The sequence below is a fragment of the Panthera uncia genome (genome assembly GCF_023721935.1).
Source record: "Panthera uncia isolate 11264 chromosome B3 unlocalized genomic scaffold, Puncia_PCG_1.0 HiC_scaffold_1, whole genome shotgun sequence".
NCBI classification, from domain to species: Eukaryota; Metazoa; Chordata; class Mammalia; order Carnivora; family Felidae; genus Panthera; species Panthera uncia.
In genome coordinates this window covers 121,141,274-121,160,926 of record NW_026057582.1, presented here as the reverse complement: position 1 = coordinate 121,160,926, position 19,653 = coordinate 121,141,274, and the positions used below count along the sequence as shown (strand labels likewise).

The 19,653-nt window shown below is 38.9% G+C and overlaps 1 protein-coding gene across 1 annotated transcript; it reads right to left on the bottom strand.

The window, feature by feature from the left end:
- Nucleotides 1-4,747: 4,747 nt before the first annotated feature.
- NDN (necdin, MAGE family member) lies at nt 4,748-6,401 on the bottom strand. The gene has a single exon (XM_049613958.1). The coding sequence runs from the start codon at nt 6,300-6,302 to the stop codon at nt 5,328-5,330; it is 975 nt and encodes a 324-aa protein (XP_049469915.1). The 5' UTR covers nt 6,303-6,401; the 3' UTR covers nt 4,748-5,327.
- Nucleotides 6,402-19,653: the final 13,252 nt, after the last annotated feature.

Here is a 19,653-nt window from a genome sequence, read left to right as displayed (position 1 = left end):
AGGTGGCTGCATAGAGTGGGTAGGTGGATGAGACGGTGGGTGTAGGTTCACACAGTCTTGGGTTCTGGGTGATCTCTGCACACTAAGTCCCTGTCAGGCCCTGGCCCAGAGTCATCCTTCTGCCACAGTGAACACCTTTCTCCAACTCAAACAGTATCTTGATTTAAGAAGTGTGGGTGATTTTTGTTTTCCTTTTCATTTTTGCACTTAACTATCTGTTGCCTTTGGGACACTAATTTGTTTGTGTCTTTTGCTCATCTTCCTAGTAAGAAGTTATTTATTTGCTCTGTTTCTCCTAAAGACAAATGAACAAGAACAAAAAAAAAAATCTGCCTCATATCTGTTAGAATGGCTATTATCAAAAAGACAGGAAATAAGCATTGATGAGGATGTGGAGAAAAGAGAACACTTGTGTACTGTTGGGGGAACTATAAACCAATGCAGTAGTCTGAAGGTTCCTCAAAAAATTAAAAATAGAACTATCATGGGATCCAGGAATTCCACTTCTGGGCATTTATCCAAAGGAAACAAAATCATTACCTGAAAATATATTTGAAACCTCATGTTCATTTCAACATTATTTATAATGGCCAATACATGGAAACAACTTAAATGCCCATCAGTTGAAGAATAAAGAAAATGTAATATATAAATATATATGAATATTCAGCCATAAAAAGGAAGGAAATCCTGCCAGTTTCAACATGGATGAAACTTGAGAGCATTATGTTAAGTGAAGTAAGTCTGACAGATATATGCCACATGATGTCACTTAAAACTGAATCTTTTTTTAAGATTAAAAAAATTTTTAAGTAATCTCTACACCCACCGTGGGGCTTGAACTTAGAACCCCAAGATCAAGAGTCTCATGTTCTGATGACTGAGCCATCTAGACACCCCATAAGTGGAATCTTAGAAATAAAATGAAACATAGATACAAAGAATTAATGGTTGTCAGAGATGGTGATTGAGGGGTGAGATGAGATGAGTAAAGGTGGTCGAAAAGTACATACTTCCAGTTATGAGAACTGGGGATGTAATTTGAAGCCTGGTGACTATAGTTAACAGTACTGTATTGCACATTTGAAAGTTGCTAGGAGAGCGGATTTTAAAAGTTCTCAACATCATGAGATGTCACCATCTGTCACCATACAATATCATTACAATGTTATTGACTATATTCCCTATGCTGTTCACCTTATCATAGTGAACATTGAGTAATGTATAGAATTGTTGAATCACTGTGTTGTACACCTAAAACTAACATATCACTGCATGTCAACTATAATTCAATAATAAAAATTTACAAAATAAAAACATCCCTAAAAAAGTTCTCATCACAAGAGAAAAAAATGTAACAATGTGTGGTGATGGTTGTTAACTAATTGCAATCATTTCAAAATATATACATATATCAAATCATTATGTTTTTCACCTAAAACTAATAGAACAGTATATGTCAATTGTGTATCAACAAAAAATAAAATTAATAAATAAAATCATGCTAGATATAGGCCCAATTTCTTAGTTTATTTAAAGAACTGACTCTTTAGGCACCTTGGTGACTTGGTTGCTTCCGACTTCAGCTCAGGTCATGATCTTGCGGTCTGTGAGTTTGAGCCCCGTGTCAGGCTCTGTGTTGACAGTCCAGAGCCTTGAGCTGCTTCAGATTCTGTGTTTCCCTCTCTCTCTACCGCTCCCCTGCTTATGCTCTGTCTCTCCCTCTCAAAAATAAATATTTAATTGTTTTAACTAAAGAACTGACTCTTTAAAAAATTCTTGTTTACACTATTTTTTTTTTCTGAAAAAATTTTCTCTAATTTCAACTTGTCCATATTCCATCTACTATAGAGTAGTTGACCATTATTTTCTGTGTTTGGTTTTGTTTTGCTGTGTGACGGAGTAGGTCTATTATAATGTTTTCAGTTTCTTAAGTCATACAAGTATTTATCAGCACATACATATGCCATGCCAGTCCCTACGTTAAACATCAAGGAATTGATAAAAATGACAGATACAGTTTTTATTTTTAAGTATGTAACAATCCATGAAGAGAGAGAGAAACTAAAAATATTTATAAACAGCCTGTGTACATTGTGTGAACAGTCTGGGATGCTGCTGTAACACTGGGAGAACATGGCTGTGCTTTTGAAGGCTAGAAAAGCATTTCCACCAGAAGTGGTGTTCATGAGTTAGTCAGATGAAGGCTCAAGGTGGAGGGGGACATAGAAAGCTTTTCAAGCAAAGGAAACACTAAGCTGTATACCAAGTTTATTTGAAATACATAGTCCAATTTAATAATGATACTACAAAAGTCATTTTCCTCTCTAGAATAGCTTAGAGCAGGTGGCATTATATTTTATATTAAGTTTAAAAAGGCGCTTTTTCCCTCCATGAATTTAATAAAATGAAGTTCATTACAGTGAAGTATGTGTGTGGTGTTTGTAAAAAAGTGACATTCCAGTTGACAGAACAGATAAAATGTATCACATTCTGAGAAATTAGGAACTCTTTCCCAGCCACAGCAGTCTAGAGATTCACCACACTGTCATCCAAGATGAATAACAAGGATTTGCGGTCCTTTCTGAATGACCTCTTCCAGCACCTTGTAGGTGAAACTTTTGGAAAATATTTGACAAACCTCCAACATTTTATTTATGCCCAGTTTGAAAATCTAAGAAAGGTATTGAATGCTCCCGCCCCATGCTGGGGCAGATAACTGCTGGACCAAATGTCATAAAGTTAACACCGATGCATGCTAGAAAGCCTCCTCCTTTAGGTCTGGCTGCCTCTGAGATAGTATAGGAGGTGAGCAGCCCTGCCCATGTGACTTGCTGAGGTCAGCTCCTCATTTCTCATTATAAGGTCTTTCTCCTTCTGCAGAAGTTCAGTCCTCTAGGTCATGGGTGATGTGGTTGTGTCTGTGAGCTTGGGCAGCTTTGGAGTGGTTCTCCCTGTCTCTCATAGCAGTAAGCAAGGTGAATACAAACACAGGGGGTTAAGTGGGAGGTGAGGGACTGCCTGCCCAGTGACCTCTGGGTTTGACTGAAAGAAGTGTACAGGAGTTACAGTTGCTGCCAGGAGTCAACCCAGAAGTGAGGAAAGCAATAGGACATTAGACAAAATGACCAGCACCCTGCCATGGCAGGAGTGACAGCTGTGGCCCTGCTCCAGAAGTGGAACATCCTGGATATCCCCATTATTTTAAATTTAAATGGGGCAGATTTGTTTTGATTTTGTAGAGAATTTTTGGGTGATGAGAAGTAAAATCTTTTAACATTTCTAAAATTTCTAAACAGATACCTTGGCTCTGGGTAAGTTGGTGGCATCAAAGTCAGGTCACCCCTGCCTGAGTTACTGCAGAAATGCCTTGCCATGGGAGACTTCACAGTAAGTCTACTAAACTGGAGATGGATTTCATCTGAGCACGTGAGACTTCTTGAGCATTTTTAGCACCTGCATCTACCTATTCAGTTATGCCATTAAGTGTTAAGAATCCTAGCTTTCAATCCAGACTGTAATCCTTCACACAAATACAACTCCATTTACTTCTTTGGGGGGGGGGGATGTCACATATGTGTTCCCTTTATTAGGTCTTTCTCCAGAAAAGATTCTGGCTTTAAAAAATGATCTTTTCCAATATTCTGAAGTTTGAAGGCTTTATGGCCATTTTTAAAGGCCCATTTCTTGCCCCACTCCTTGCAGGATTGAAAGCTTCATAATAAGATTTATCTCATCATTGCCCCTTACCCCCATCCTCACCCCATTTCACCCTGGGAGGGATTGCCTAGTGGCCCATTGCGATTTAAGAACTGCTGGATCACATATGTCCTAATAGGCAACCTTCCCACCCCAATTCCACCTCCCTCTCCTAGGTAGTTTCCTGTGTGTTCCTCTGACATCACTGTTCAAGAGAAGGCACCTTCATCTCAGTCCTTCAGGGAAGACCATGTTTCAATTCTTGGCTTCACTGCTAAGCAGTAATATGATCTGGTTAAGTCCATTAATCTCTCTGAAACAAAGTTTCTTGATTTATACAATCAGAATAAGATTGCTTCCTCTAAAAGATTAATGTGAGGATTCATTAGAAAAATTAAATCCCTAGCCTGTGTGTGAATTTGCATTTTGGGGGTAGGGAGCTAAGAGTACATTCTCAAACATGGAATTTTAGGAATGAAATTAAAAAGCAGGAAGTGTGGGGCAGTTGTAGGCAGGGAGAGAAATGTATAGGGCCTGACATATTCTGTGTGGATTCAAATCCTAGCTCCTCCTCTCACTAAGCTTTATGATCTGGGGAAAGTTAATTACATACTTTGTTCCTGTACTTCCTCCATGGTGCAGATATGGTAAGTGCCTGCTTGAAAGGCTGTTTTAAGTATTAAAGACAAAGAGAAAATATACATAAAGGACTTTAGCACAATGCCCCATTTTTAAGTGCCCACAAAAGTCAGCTAATTTTAATAAAATGTAGAAAATGTAAGAAAGGAACTGTAAATATCAACCCTTGTTTCTATGTGATGTGATTATGAACATTTTTGCTTTGTTTTTACACTTTTCTGTCTTTGTCAGTTTTGAGATGAACATGTAAGTTACATTTTTAAAAAAACTTCACACATTTATGAGTAGCGATAGAGCAGTGATTTTCCCACCCTATTAGATGAAATTACCATATTTGTACAGTTGGTACAATGTCTCATTCCCAATCCATACTACAGTACTAAAAAGATAGAGTACGCTTTTCCAAAAATGATTGTATCACAAGAATCTTTAATGTTTACTTTAAAGTTTACTCATGGTGGGGTTGTATTTGTGTTTAGTAAACTGTGCCAAGTGCCCACATCGAGGTCGTTTCAGTTCACATCACTGCACTCCACATGGATGTTTACTGTGCCCAGCGAGGTCATAAAGAGGGGGGCCTTGACTCTCCTCTTGGTTAGGCCAGCTTTACTGGTGAGTTCTTCCAAACTCTCCAGAAGTAGTCTACCTAATACACATCATCCGTTCCATATAAAAGAATAAGATGGAAAATTTCTCAATGTATTTCATAAGTTTAGCACGTCTCTGGTACAAAAATTCAAGAAAGGTAGCACAAAAGCGAAAGCACCAACCGAGCTTACTTATAAACAAACATGCATAAATCCTGCACACTATCTAATAGTACTGAACTGAATACAACATTGCATTAAAAAGTATAAAAGCACTGTACTGAAAACTTAAAGTTACACGTGAAATACTGCACTGTAAATCCTGAATACTCTATTGTCCCACCCCCACCCCTCCACCGCCCTGGTGAGGGTCAGAAACCATTAATCTGCCTCCAGACCTTGCTAGTCCTCGGAGACACTGCTGCGGGGGCAGTGGGCAGTGGGATCAGCCTCCCGCAGAGCTCTGGCCTCCTCCAGAGCCTCTCTGTATCGGGAAGGCCAGGCCTGGGGGTCTTTCTTAAAGACCCTGGCCAGGAACTCCATGATTTGCATCTTGGTGATTTCACGGCTGGCACGGGAACCCCAGAAGAACTCGTACTCAGGTGGCTCAACGTGGGGTACGCGCTGGTATTTCAGGTAATTCTGTTGGACGAACTCCTCGGTGATGAGCTTTCTCACATCTCCAAAGGTGGAGTGCTTCTTCCAGGGCCGCAGCCCCAGGATGCGCAGCACGTTCCAGACGGCACTCTCTCTTGCACCGCGACCCTTCACATAGATGAGGCTCAGGATCATCAGCAGGAGGCCTGTCATAGGCATACGGTTGCTCAGCGCCACCCTGTCCAGCTCCTCCGGCTCAAGCGCTTTGACAAGCGAAAACTCCATCGTGTGCAGGCTAGTCAGCCTCAGGTGTAGCCCGAACACTCGTGCGAGGATGAGGCTGGTGCGTCTGAGAATGCTTCTGCACCATTTCTTGTAACTGCCGATGACATCCTTCACCATGTCTGGGAACCAGATGATCATTCTCTTCTGATCCTTGACCAACACGTACCACATGAGCTCGTGCGCCTTCTGCACCAGCTGGGCCGGGGCTGGCGGCGCTGGGCCAGGCTGGGCCGCTGGGGCTTGGTGGGCGCGGCCTTCCTCCGCACCCTGCTGCAGGGCCTTCGGGTCTCCCTCCTCGCTTGGGGCCTGGGGCGGAGGCGAAGCCAGCGGGGCTTCGATCGGGCCTAGAGGAGGGCTCTCTGGTGCTGCGAGGGTCGCGGCCTGAGACGCGGGCTGGGAGGGCCCCCCGGGGACCCCAGGACTGATGTGCACCTCGGAGTTGGAAGCCTGGGGTGCAGAGTCAGGGTCACACACATCCTTACTTTGTTCGGACATAACGGCTCCCTCTGACAAGAGCAGGGCCTTTGCGTCCAGGAGCTCTTCGAGCCTGCGCTCCCTCCGCGGACTCCTGGAGAGGAAGTGCGCGTTGCTGCGCGCGGCGCCTTCCGCAGCAGCCGGGCGGGGCGGGGCGGCGGCGGGACCCGCCACTGCGCTTGCGCGTCCGCCGGCTGAAGGCTTGACCGCAGCAGGGGGGTGGGGCAGGGCTGGGAGCCCGACGGGGCGGTTGTGATTTGAGGCCCCACAGAAGTAGTGGGGAGCACCCTGAAATGGGGCAGCAGTGACCCGCAGTTGTCCCCTTTGAGCTGAGGAGGTGATGGGAAGGAGGGGAGGGAGATGCAAGAGCACTGGAGAAGGAGCGCTAGAAAGTTTGAGTATAGATGGTAAGTTAAGTTTCTAAGATAAATTTCTTCAGTTTTTTGGGAAATGTTTAATTGGGTGTATGCAGAATCAGGGTAGATATAAAAGTCCCAGAGAAAGTTCTAGGCTGGTGTGTAAACTTGAGTTTTGTGACAATGAGTGTGAGACTTTAAACCAAGAGAAAGATCGGGATTGCCCAACAAAAAATGTAAACTGAGAAGAGGTTGGCACAGATTCTAATCCTGAGAAATACCGATAAAAATTGGTGGAGTCTCTGCTACACGGGGAGGTTATAAAATGAGAAATGCAGAATTTAATCAATCCATGTGCAAACAGAACTTTCTTGGATATGATAAACGAATGACATTGCTAGTGTTTTCACGGTCATTGATTTTGGTTTAAGTTTTCTTTTACTTCCCTCGGTTCACTTTGATTTCCTTTTAATTCTTCCATTAAGAACCCATCACACAAAGATTGTCATATTCATTAGAACAACCTTTTTTCTTATCTGCCCAGCACCCTCCCTTCCCTAATGACAAAACTTCTTCTTGTCATGGGATCCCACCCCTACCCTCTCTCAGAAACTGGCTGGTCCTATTTGGAAGCCGCACCCAAGTCGCTTCCAACTCTTTTTTTTTTTTTTTTTAACATGGGTCCCCTAAAATCATAACTGGCAATATCTCTCATGACCAAAGAGATGCAACATATTTATGGTCGTGTGTGTGTGTGTGTGTGTGTGTGTGTTTTGTTTTCTGCTGTTTTTTTTTTTGTTTGTTTGTTTTTTGTTTTTTTGTTTTTAATTTCAGAGAACAGATCCACACTGAGCAAAAATGAAATTGACACTCCCAGGGAAGCAACTATGAAGAAAGAGGTGGGTGTAAAAGCCTCTGAATCCAGGGTTTCTAAGGCTGATAAGGATCCCTGGTCTGAGCCAATGTGGTCCTTCAGCTCTTCCTGGGTTTCCTCAAGGGAACAGCTTCTTCAATATGTGCTGTCTTGAGTCTGTTATTTAAGCATATTTAAAGTATTGTCTTGACATTTCCAGAGTCCTCTTTGTATTTACTTGTATCAACTTTCTCATTTCACACTTTATTTTTTTTCCCAAGAAGATTGGCTTGGAATTGTTTTCATATTATTTTTCTATCTTTGGATTTTCATGCTTGCTTCACCTTTGGCAGGACAATGCCTCCAGTAGATCTCCTTAACCTTTCATTTCACAGGGGTAATTCCTACAGATCGTTCAGATATGCCTTAGTTGGACTTTTTCCTATTTATCATTTTCTTTTTATTTAATATATGGATTTCTATTTTTAATACATTTTACAGAGTTGTGTCAGTTATATTTGTTGTTTTATTATTTAAAAATGGCTATTGAATCAACTTACTGCCCTTATTCATCTTAGAACAATCCTCATTTTGTCTCCATTAGTTTTCTTCTTTTTTCTTTTTCTTAAATTTGGATTTTTTGCGGGTTAACTATTTGGCTTAACTAGTTCATTTAAGGTATTTAAAAAATTAAGCTTATATATTTATTTTGAGAGAATGAGAGAGAGTGTGAACATAGGAGGGACAGAGAGAGAGAAGGAAAGAGAGTATCCCAAGCAGGCTCCTTGCTGTCAGTGCAAAGCCCAACTAGGGGCTCGAATGCACAAACCATGAGATCATGAACTGACCCAAAATCAAAAGTTGGACGCTTAACTGACTGGGCCACCCAGGCATGCCTAGGGTATTTTTAATAATGAAAATGTTGGAGTCTATTATTTAAATCTCAGCTCAGCTTTGGTTATGAGCCATAAGTTTTGCCATTGTGAGGTTATGAAAATTACATCCTCATATTTCATCTTTCTAGATTTAATAGATTCATGAAGTTAAATTGCAAGTTTGGGCACAAAATTATAAATCTATAAAACACTTACATATAAAAAGTATGAAAGCAATTTTAAAAACAATTATAAAAATATATGAGCTCCTGCAGTATATCCTGCTTCAGTGGGATATCAGAGTTCTGACCAAAGAGTTTGCTTGGGTTTCAATTGCTGCCTGAACTGGAATGGGCCTCATTCTGGTGAAGGTGCCCATGGCAAACAATGGTCACCCATCTCTACCACAGCTCACTTCACACACTACTCCTGACAGGAGGGTTGTTTAATACTGTACCAGTGCCTGTGTATTATGACCTCTGTGAAGGAGGATGCTCAGAGGGTTTAAAGAATCAAAACTGATCCTCAAGTCTGAAACCATGTACAGGGTATACCCCTAGTGCTGTTCACTCTCAAATCCCAAGTGTTAGCATTGTCTTTCCAGAAAATAGTATGCTGAAGAGACTCATTTCCTATCAAGAAGAAACTTCAATGGGGGAGGGTAAGAAAAAATAAAGCTTGGGGTAGCCTTTAAGTAGAAAAAGTATACCTGCACATGTGTCATGGAAGGAGTCAGTAGCTTGATAGGTACCTAATAAGGTGCCTACCCATAAACCAGACATGCATATCTTCAGAATGATAAGAAAAAGGAACGATGACACAATAGGAAAGATGAGGAAGTGAATATATATGGGACATCCGCAATTTCCTTAATTTAAGGGTCAAGATTTGGAGCTGTAACTCCAGTGATGCTCTGAGAATGTTGAGGATAACTTAGGCTTTCTGGGTGTCTCCAGGGTCAGACCTATTTGATATGGGCAATGAGTTCTTTCAGGCCTACATTTTAGAAGCAAAAGCCTGAACTTTACAAAATATCCTCAAATAAATCAATGAATGGCTACTCTTTAAATCAAGATTCTGTAAGTAGAAGTTCCATGGACATATGAAATGTATGGAGGAAATTATAACATTCTGGTACAGATACTTTTGCTGGTGGGATACTTCAGACTCTGTAATTTGGAACACATTACACAGCTGTGGAATAGGCTGTTCTTGGCAGACTCTGGAGTAGGAGGAGAAGCCTGTCCTGGCACTTGTTTCCATAGTGAACAGAGGAAGGGGGGTCATTCCAGAGCTTCCAGTGGACAGCACGCATGCTCACAGTGAAGAGGCCCAGAGGCCCCAAATGAGATGTGAATCCTTCTGGCTCTTTCCTGTCAACATAGGCAGCAACCTCCACCTTGGAGCCCCCATTTGGGCCCCAAATGCCTTGCAGGCCAAGGAATTGGAACAGAGAACTCACATTAATGTGTTCAGCAAATATTGAGCAATGACTATCATGTGCCTGAAAGATTTGCATTTTAGAAAAGTAGCTCAGTCTGAGGGGGAAACAATTGGACTATTTGGCAGGTTGGCCTCTTTGTGTTAGAAAATAGTAAGTGAGGACAGGAAGTGCTGCTTTCCACGGTTGGGAAGGGGGAAGGGACCACAACCCTGCTTTCTCATCTTCTCTAGTCTCCCAAGGGTGACACTGCACATGCCTGTCCAACTGAGGCCCAAGAACACTCATTGAACGGGAGACCTTCTAGTCCTTCCCAGACCCACAATACAGCCTGCCAACTCTCAGGGACTAACCAGGTTAGGATTATCTTTTAGGAAGATCAACTGGAATCAGAGTTAAGACTTGAGTTGGAGGTAGGTGGACAGGGAGAGACAGACAAACCAATTAGGGGACCTTTTGGAGGACTCCTCTTGACAAAGGATGATGGCTTGAATTTCATCTTCATTCTGCAACTATTAAAGTCTACATTTCAGGCATTGTACCTGGGGTTATAATGAGAAGGAGAGATGTGATCTCTGCAATCTGTACTGAATGGAAATGGTGGAGAAAAAAGATCATAAACAAACAATTGATAAATTATTATTATGCATAATGATATGGCATAACATACTGCGAAGAGCCACAATGTTGTCACAGAGCATAGAACAGAGGAAACTTTTGTTCATTAAGGATGCCAAGGAAGACATAAATAATAAGAAAATGTAAGAGAGACTATGAATATCAGGATTGTGTCTTGGGGGTTGTCTGAGATGGAGCACTGCCTTGTGGCTAGGATATGGGGGCACCACCTCCTGAAACTATCTGTAGACAACTACCTGAGGGAAGAAAGTAGACATGACAAGCAGATATCTGGATATATATATCCAGATATATGAGGATATATGAGATATATATATATATATATATATATATATATATATATATATATCCAGATATATGAGACCTATATATAGGTCTCATAAAAGATGCCTGGGCTAAAAAGATAAGTTTGGAAGATAGAGATGGTAATAACATCACCCTGAGAGAATGTCTAGAGCAAGGCTCTTCAAAGAGAACCATCTATCATAAGGACAGGATAATTTTTCATTATGTGAAATTATGTGATAATCTTTCATTATACATACCACAAAGATTCATACCTCTGTCCCCTTCACACATGTATAAATGACCTCCAGACATGGGAGCAACAAAAATAAAGTGTAAGAAAAGAAAAAAAAATGCACACCTTCCCTGTACACTGCCAAAAGCCCTTTTATGGGCAGTACAGTTTTCTAGTTGAGAACCACTGAAAATGACAAGCAGGGAGGAGTGAAGAAAGACAGATCCAACCAGCAGGTCCAGGTCATATAAGCCTCTTTCCAAGCTATCATATGACTTTCCTCATGGGATCTATTTCTAGGACATATTAAAATAGATTATTCATGTTCAACAATTATCTTGAAGATAAATCCTATTCATTCAGTCCCTGGGTTCAAGTTTGTGGTGTTTAATTCTTTTTACATGTTGCTGAACTTAATCTGCTGATACTTTGTTGAGGATTCTTGTGTATGTGTACATCAGGGGTATTTGTCTGTCAGTTTTTTGTACTGTGTTTATCTGGTTTTGATATCAGGACATTAGAGTCTTATAAAATTATTTGGAGACTATTCCTTCCTCTTCTATTTTATGAAAGAACATGTGTAGAACTGGTTTTATTTCTTTTTTAAGTGTTTGGTAGATTTTTTTTTTTTTTTGTGAAACCATCAGTACCTAGAGATTTCTTTTTCAGATGGTATGTAACTACACATTCAATTTATTTAATTTGTTGTATGTCTATCAGATTCTTTTTTTCAGTTTGATGAGTTTTGGTACTTTGTAGTTCAAAGTTGGTTCATTTCATCTAAGTTGTCAATTTTATGTGTGTAGTGGTGTTTGTAGTATTCCCTGTTACCTTTTTTCATGTTTATTTATTTTTGAGAGAGAGAGTGAGAGAAAGAGAGAGCAGGGAGGGGCAGAGAGAGAGGGAGACAGGATCTGAAGCAGGCTCCACACTGAGAACAGGGAGCCCAATGTGGGATTCGAATTCACAAACCATGAGATCATGACCTGAGCTGAGGTTGGATGCTTGACTGACTGAGCCACCCAGGTGCCCCCTCCTATTATCCTTTTAATGATCCACTTATCTACTAAGTCCACTGTTGGCTTCCTCACCTATACTGATAACACACACACACACACACACACACACACACACACAGGCCACAGTTTTTCTTCCAGAGAGACCCTTTGGTCTTCAATGTACACAAGGGACCCTGGGGAAAGCCAGTAACTCTCTGTCAGCATCTTGTCAAATATTTTGAAAATGTCTCTTTCACCAACTGTTGCCTAAAAGTTAAGGTTTCCTGTGGTCCTGCTGGTCATGTTTTATGTTGCTTTCTCTTCTCACCCTATGTCCTCTGAAAAAACACCATCTACCAGAGCTTGAAGCTGGCATCTATACACTGATGAGTCCCAAATTTATTCCTTTAGTCTAAAATGTCTCCGCTATGGTCTAGAACTGGATATCCAAATGCTTAAAGGACATCTTAACATTATGACTTTGATCTTTAAATTCAGTTTTCTGCATGTTCAGTTGTCTGTATGTTCTTTATTTCACAGTATGTAAAATAACTGTCTACTCAGGATCCCCAGGAAAAAAAAATAAATGCCATTGATTGGTTCTTCTTTATCTCTTGTATCCAATTAATCACACAGTTCTTGCCTTCTAAATGCCACCATTATACATCTCTCAACATGACACTTCTTTTCCACTGTGCTTTCTCACCTGGATTACTACCATGGATTTCTAATGCATCTTCTCACTTATGTATTTATTCATAAGTTTATTCTCCACACTGAAAGCAGTACATTTTCTGAAATTAAAATCTTCCCCCATTTCAGTTTCCTTGCGCTACTGAAACAAATTACTACAAACTTGGTGCCTTAAAAGAATAGAAGTTTATTCTTCTGTGGCACCTGAAATCTGAAATCAAGGCATGGCCACACTCCTAGGGAAGAAAGCTTCCTTTAGGAAGCTTTAGGAAGCTTCCTTGCCTCTCCCATATTTTGGTGGCTCCTGGCATATTTTGGCTTGTGTCAGAACAATTCCAATCTCCACCTCCATCTTCACACAGATGTTCACATCGCTGCCTCCCCAGTGTGTCTCTGCTGTTCTCCTTTCTCCTATAAATATATCATTCATTACATTGAAGGACTATTCTAAATCCAGGATGATCTCATCTTAAGATATGAACATATTCATATTTGCAAAGTCATTTTTTTTCTATATTAGGTAACATTTACAAGTTTTGGGGATTAGGGAATGGATATCTTTTGGAGGCCTATTTTTTTTTTCAGCCTAGCACAGGGGTCAATAATATGTTAAGAAAGTTGAGAATCCAAGTATTGTACTAGTTTGAGAAGTAGAGAGATAATATACATACTTGGGAAAAAAATTAATGGAAGAAAGAATGTTTGCAAAACTCTTTTCTTCCAGAAAGATGATTTAAATATTGTATAGAATGAGTACCTAGGGATTTACAGGAGCCATATTCCAAGACAATAAAGATGGCAAATGCTGCTGGATAAAGTCCAAATCTAGCATTTCTCTTTACTCCTTGGTGTCTACTACTGGAGAGTCATATTGATCCACAATTGGCTGGTCTCAAGATGAAAGGAGTTCACTGTTTTGTTTTTTTCTTTTAATATTTCTTTGACATCATTTTTTCCTAAGCTTATTTATTAATTTTTAGAGAGAGAGAGAGCATGCACATGTCGGGAAGGGACAGAGGGAGAGGAAGAGAGAGAATCCCAAGCAGGGTCTGCACTGTCAGTACAGAGACCAATGTGGGGCTCACACTCACAAACCATGAGATCATAACCTGAGCCGAAGTTGGACGTTTAACCGACTGAGCCACCCAGGCACCCCAGGAGTTCACTGTCTTAGTATCATTAGGTCACATTGGCTCTCTTGAGGAGTCCCGTGGGAAATAGCATCAGCCCTCACTTATCCACTGATAAATTAAGATCTTACATTCAGGTACTAACTCTGGAATAAGGAAAGCTCTTCATTTCATAAAGATGGGACCCAATAATCCTCATTGCATTGGAATTCTTAGTTGTTAGAATGACTACTTTCACCTACTCACATTAATTGCCTGGAATTAATATACATAATTACATAATTATATAAAATTATGTAATTTTTATAATTATAGCTTTACATTTCCCCTTCTACTAATGTTCCAGTTAAATAAGTAAATAAGCCCCACTTAACTTTAGATTTTTTATCAAGTTTTTATTTAAATTCCAGTTAGTTAACATACAGTGTAATATTAGTTTCGGGTATAGAATTTAGTGATTCAACACTTACATACAACAGCCAGTGCTCATCTCAACAAATGCACTCCTTAATCCCCATAACCTGTTTAAACCTTCCCCCCCCCACCTACCCCCCTGTAAACTTCAGTTTTTTTTCTCTATAGTTAAGAGTCAGAGCATGGAATGTTTTCCCATTTCTTTGTGTCATCTTCAATTGATTGGAAGCAAATATAGTGTTAAAAAGTTTATAATACCCAATAGAATCTACACATTTAATGTAATCCTTACCAAAATACCACCTAGAAAGAACAATCATAACATTTGTATGGAACTACAAAAGAACCCAAACAGCCAAATCAGTCTTGAAAAAGAAACGCAAATCTGGAGGCATCCCAATTCTGGACTTCAAGCTAGTTTACAAAATTGTAGTTACCAAGACAGTATGGTACTGGAATAAAAACAGACAGGTCAATGGAACAGAATAGAAAATCCAGTAATGGACCCACAGCTATATGGTCAACTAATCTTTGACAAAGCAGGAAAGAATATCCAGTGGGAAAAAGACAGTCTCTTCAATAAAAGGTCTTGGGAATACTGGGCATCAGTATGCAAAAGAATGAAACTGGACCACTTTCTTACATCATACAACATGGATGGATTAAATACCTAAATGTGAAACAGGAAACCATCAAAATCCTACACGATAATACAGGAAGCAACCTCTTTGACCTTGGCCAGAAACTTCTTACCAGATACGTCTCCAGAGGCAAGAAAACAAAAGCAAACATGAACTACTGGGGCATCATCAAGATAAAAATCTGTGCAGTAAAGAAAAGAATCAGCAAAACTAAAAGATAAACTTTGGAATGGGAGAAGAAATTTAGGAATATCTGATAAAGTGTTAGTATCCAAAATGTATAAAGAATTTATCCAACTCAACACCCCAAAAACCCAATAATCCAATTAAAAATGGGCAGAAGCCATGAATAAACCTTATTCCAAAGAAGACAGCCAGGTGGCTAACAGACCCATGAAAAAATGCTCAACAACACTCAGAATCTGGGAAATACAAATCAAAAATACAATGAGATATCACCTCATACCTGTCCAAATGGCTATAATTAGCAACGCAAGAAACAACAGGTGTTGCTGAGGATGCAGAGAATGGGGAACCCTCTAATACTGTTGGTGGGAATGCAAACAGGTACAGCCACTGTGGAAAACAGTATGGAGTTTCCTCAAAAAGTTAAAAATAGACATACCCTATGACCCAGCAATTGCACTACTAGGCATTTATTCAAAGGATACCAAAATACTGATTTGAAGGGGACACTTGCATCCTGATGTTTATAGCGACATTATCAACAAGAGCTAAATGATGGAAAGAGCCCAAATGTTCATCGACTAATGAATGGATAAAGAATATCTGTGTGGTGCACAGCTCAGAGCGTGGAGCTTGCTTTGGATTCTTTGCCCCCCTCTCTCTCCTCCTCACCCCTGCTTGTACTCTGTCTCTCTCTTTCAAAAAATGAATAAACATTTAAAAAATTAAATCTTGCAATTTGCAACTATGTGGATGGAGCTAGTGTGTTAAGTGAAATAAATCAGAGAAAGACAAATACCATACAATTTCACTCATATGTGGAATTTAAGACACAAAACAGAAGAACATAGAGGGAAGAAAAGAAAGAGAAGCAAATTATAAAACACTCTTAACATAGAGAAAAAACTGAGGGTTGCTGGAGGTGAGATGAGTGGGGAGATGGACTAAATGGGTGATGGGTGTTAAGGAGGGCACTTGCTGGGATGACCACTGGGTGTTATGTGTAAGTGATGAATCACTTGGTTCTAATCCTGAAACAAATATTACACTATTGTTAACTAACTAGAATTTAAATATAGACTTAAAACAATAAACAAGCAAATAAGTATATAAACAAATAGTCTATTTCTTGGTTTTCCTCTCTTTTTCTCCCCATGTTCATTTCCAATATAGATTTTACATGCCCTCTCCCCATGGAGTCAGAGCACATAACCCTCTCATTACATCAATGTATTCATTAACCAGGATGCTCTACTGAGCTTCAGTGTCAAAAGGTTTTTTTGGGGGGTTTCATGGTAGGCATGTATACTTAAATCATTGGCCACATGATTGATCTCAGTCTCCAGCGACCCTTCCCACCCTGGATGTCTGGAAACTGAAAATTCCAATCATCTAATCATGTGATTGATCTTTTTGATAACCAGCCCTTATTTTGAATTTGTTTATTAGCCCACTGTACTTCATTAGAATACTAAACACACTCCATCACTCAGGAAATTACAAGGGCTTTTGAAGTTATGAACCATAAATCTAGAACAAGGTCTGAATAAATTCTTAATTGTACCATAGTCTCTGACAAGACAATTTGAGCAGTGTATCCTCACTCCCTTCCTGGTACTCTAGTTTCCTCTATTTTATGTCTGCTGCAACCCTTTTTGTATCAAACTCTACACTCCAGGAAAAGCTGAAAAGAGGCTTTACTGCTTAGAAGACAGGGGTCCAGAACCATAATTTTCCCTCCAGGGTATTAAGACCCTGACCATTCATTATGTGGGTGAGTAAAGAATGCCTATAGATACCATTTTTTTTCAATTTATTTAAATTCAAATTAGTTAACAGAGGCACCTGGGTGGCTCATTAGGTTCAGTGTCCAACTCTTGACTTCAGTTGAGGTCATGATCTCATGGTTTGTGAGCTCAAGCCCCACATAGGGTTCTACACTGACAGCACAGAGCCTGCTTGTGATTCTCTGTCTCCCTCTCTTTCTGCCCCTCCTTCTCTTTCTCAAAATTAAATAAGTAAACTTAAAAATAAATAAATACATACATACATACATACATACATACATACATAAATACATAAATAAATTCAAGTTAGTTATCCTCCAGTGTAGTCTTGGCTTGAGAGAACCCAATGATTCATCTCTTACATATGACCCCAGTGTTCATTCCAAAAAGTGCCCTCCTTAATGCCCATCACCCATTTAACCTATCCTCCCACCCACCTCCCCTCCAGCAACCTTCAATTTGTTCTCTGTATTTAAGAGTCTCTTACGGTTTGTTTCCCTCTGTGTTTTTATCTTATTTTCCCTTCCCTTCCCCTATGTTCATCTGTTGTGTTTCTTAAATTCCACATATGAATGAAATCATATGATATTTGTCTTTCTCTGACTGACTTATTTCACTGAGCTGAAATCAAGTCAGACACTTAACTGACTGAACCACCCAGCCACCCATAAAGATTTTATTTTTAAGTAATCTCTACACCCAACATGAGATTCAAACTCACAATCCCAAGATCAAGATTCGCATGCTTTACTGACTGAGCCAGCCAGGCATCCCTAGCCTTTTAATTTTTTTAATAATATTGTTTGAGAGCAAAATGTTTTTACATTAAGTCCAATTTACCACTTTGTTCTTTAAGAGATTGTGCATTTTGATGCCACAGTTAAGACATATTTTTAGGTGACACCTGGGTGGCTCAGTCGGTTAAGTGTCTGACTTTTGATTTCAGGTCATGTCATGATCTCACAGTTTGTGAGTTCAAGTCCCGCATTGGGCTTTGCATTGACAGTGTGGAGCCCAGTTGAGATTCTCTCTCTCTCTGCCTCTCTCCTCCTTGCATGCTCTCTCTCTCTCTCTCTCTCTCAAAAAGAAATAATTTTTTAAAAGATAAATGTTTCTTTAGCCTACATTATTTTCCTTGTTTTTTCTTCTAGAAGTGTTAAAATATTAGGTTTAATTTGGTTTACATTTACAATGTAAATGCCATAGTTTATAATTATGAATTTAACTCTAATTTTGTATAACCCAGAAGTAATCAATTGCCATAACTTCTGTCATAAGACTCTTTTTTCAAAACTGAATTGCTTTGCAACTTTGCCAAAATTCAGTTATTCATATATGTGTCATTCTATTTCTGGACTTTCTATTTTGTTCCATGATCTATCTACCTATCTTACATTAATACCACATTGTCTCAACTAATATTATATTATCATAATTCTTATAATGAGATACCATTAGGATTCCATCTTTATTCTTCCCTTTCAAGGTTTTTTTTAATTATCCTAGGTTTTGTTTTTGCATTTTAATGGGAATTTTAGAAACAATTTGTTAATTTCTACCAATATATCTGCTATGATTTTAATTGGGATCATGTAGAATCTACCAATAATTTGGGGATAGATTACAAATAATATTGAATCTTCTGACACACAGAGCTAGTATATCTCTACATTACTTAAGTCTTCCTTAATTTCTTCCAGCAATACTTTGTAAATTTTAGTTTTTAGGTCTCTAAAGATTTTTGTCAAATTTTTCACTATTTACTTCATGATTTTTGATCCTATTACAATTTTTTTCACTTCAATTCAATTTTTTCTTTGCTAATCATATATATAAATACAATTGATTTTTTAAATATTGATCTTGTACCCAACCATCTTAGGTATAATACATAATAGGACTGTGTGTGTGTGTGTGTGTGTGTGTGTATGTTCGCGCACTGCGCGTGCGCATTTGTACTTCCTCAGCTCTTATCCATTAATGATCCTGTCATTTGAGAATGAGAAAAATATTTTTATGTCTAATCTGTATGTATATTTCTTTTTCTTGCTTTGTTGAACTGGCTAGAATCTCCAGTAGTGATATTAGACATACTTGTGTTGTTCCTAATCCTACAAAAATAATGCAATTTTTCTCTGTTAAGTATCATGCTTTCCTGCACTATTGAGATGATAATTTGGGTTTTTTTTTTTAACCTTTGTGTTTTTACGTTATTACCATTGTGAATTATAAATTGATTTTCAGATATTAGGCAAAACTTACAAAGATATTTCTCTTAGGAATCCTTCAGTTGATTCTAACAGTTTTATTAGTCAGAAGGACTTTGACTCAAAATCCCACTTGTTTAAAATATATACAAATATTCAGATTATATATTTCAGGAGTGAGGTTTGGGATTTTATGCCATTCAAGAGATTTGTCTGTTAGTACTTTGTGAAATTTATTAATATAAAATTGTTCCTCATACTCTATTTTGCCCTTTTACTACTTTATGAAATTGTAGCGTTCCCTCCTTTGTTCTTGATATTAGTACTTTGTATTTTCTCTCTTTTGATTCTGAGAAATTTAGTTAGAAAATGTTCAATACTGTTGATCTTTTCAAAGAATCAAGGGTTTTTTGTTGTTGTTGTTTCATTGATATTCTCAATTTTTTCTCCATTTTCAATGTCTTGATATTTATTATTTCCTTTTTTCTACTTAGATTATAATTTGGTCTTCCTTTTCTGTTCTTTTAAGCTAGAAGATGAGATTAATGATTTGAGACGTTTCTTGTTTATAATATATGCATTTAATCCTATACATTCCCCCCTAAGTACTTGTTCAAAAACATCTCACACAT

Excerpts from the sequence above, each read along its gene's own strand:
- NDN (XM_049613958.1), bottom strand. The coding sequence starts at position 6,302 with ATGTCCGAACAAAGTAAGGATGTGTGTGACCCTGACTCTGCACCCCAG.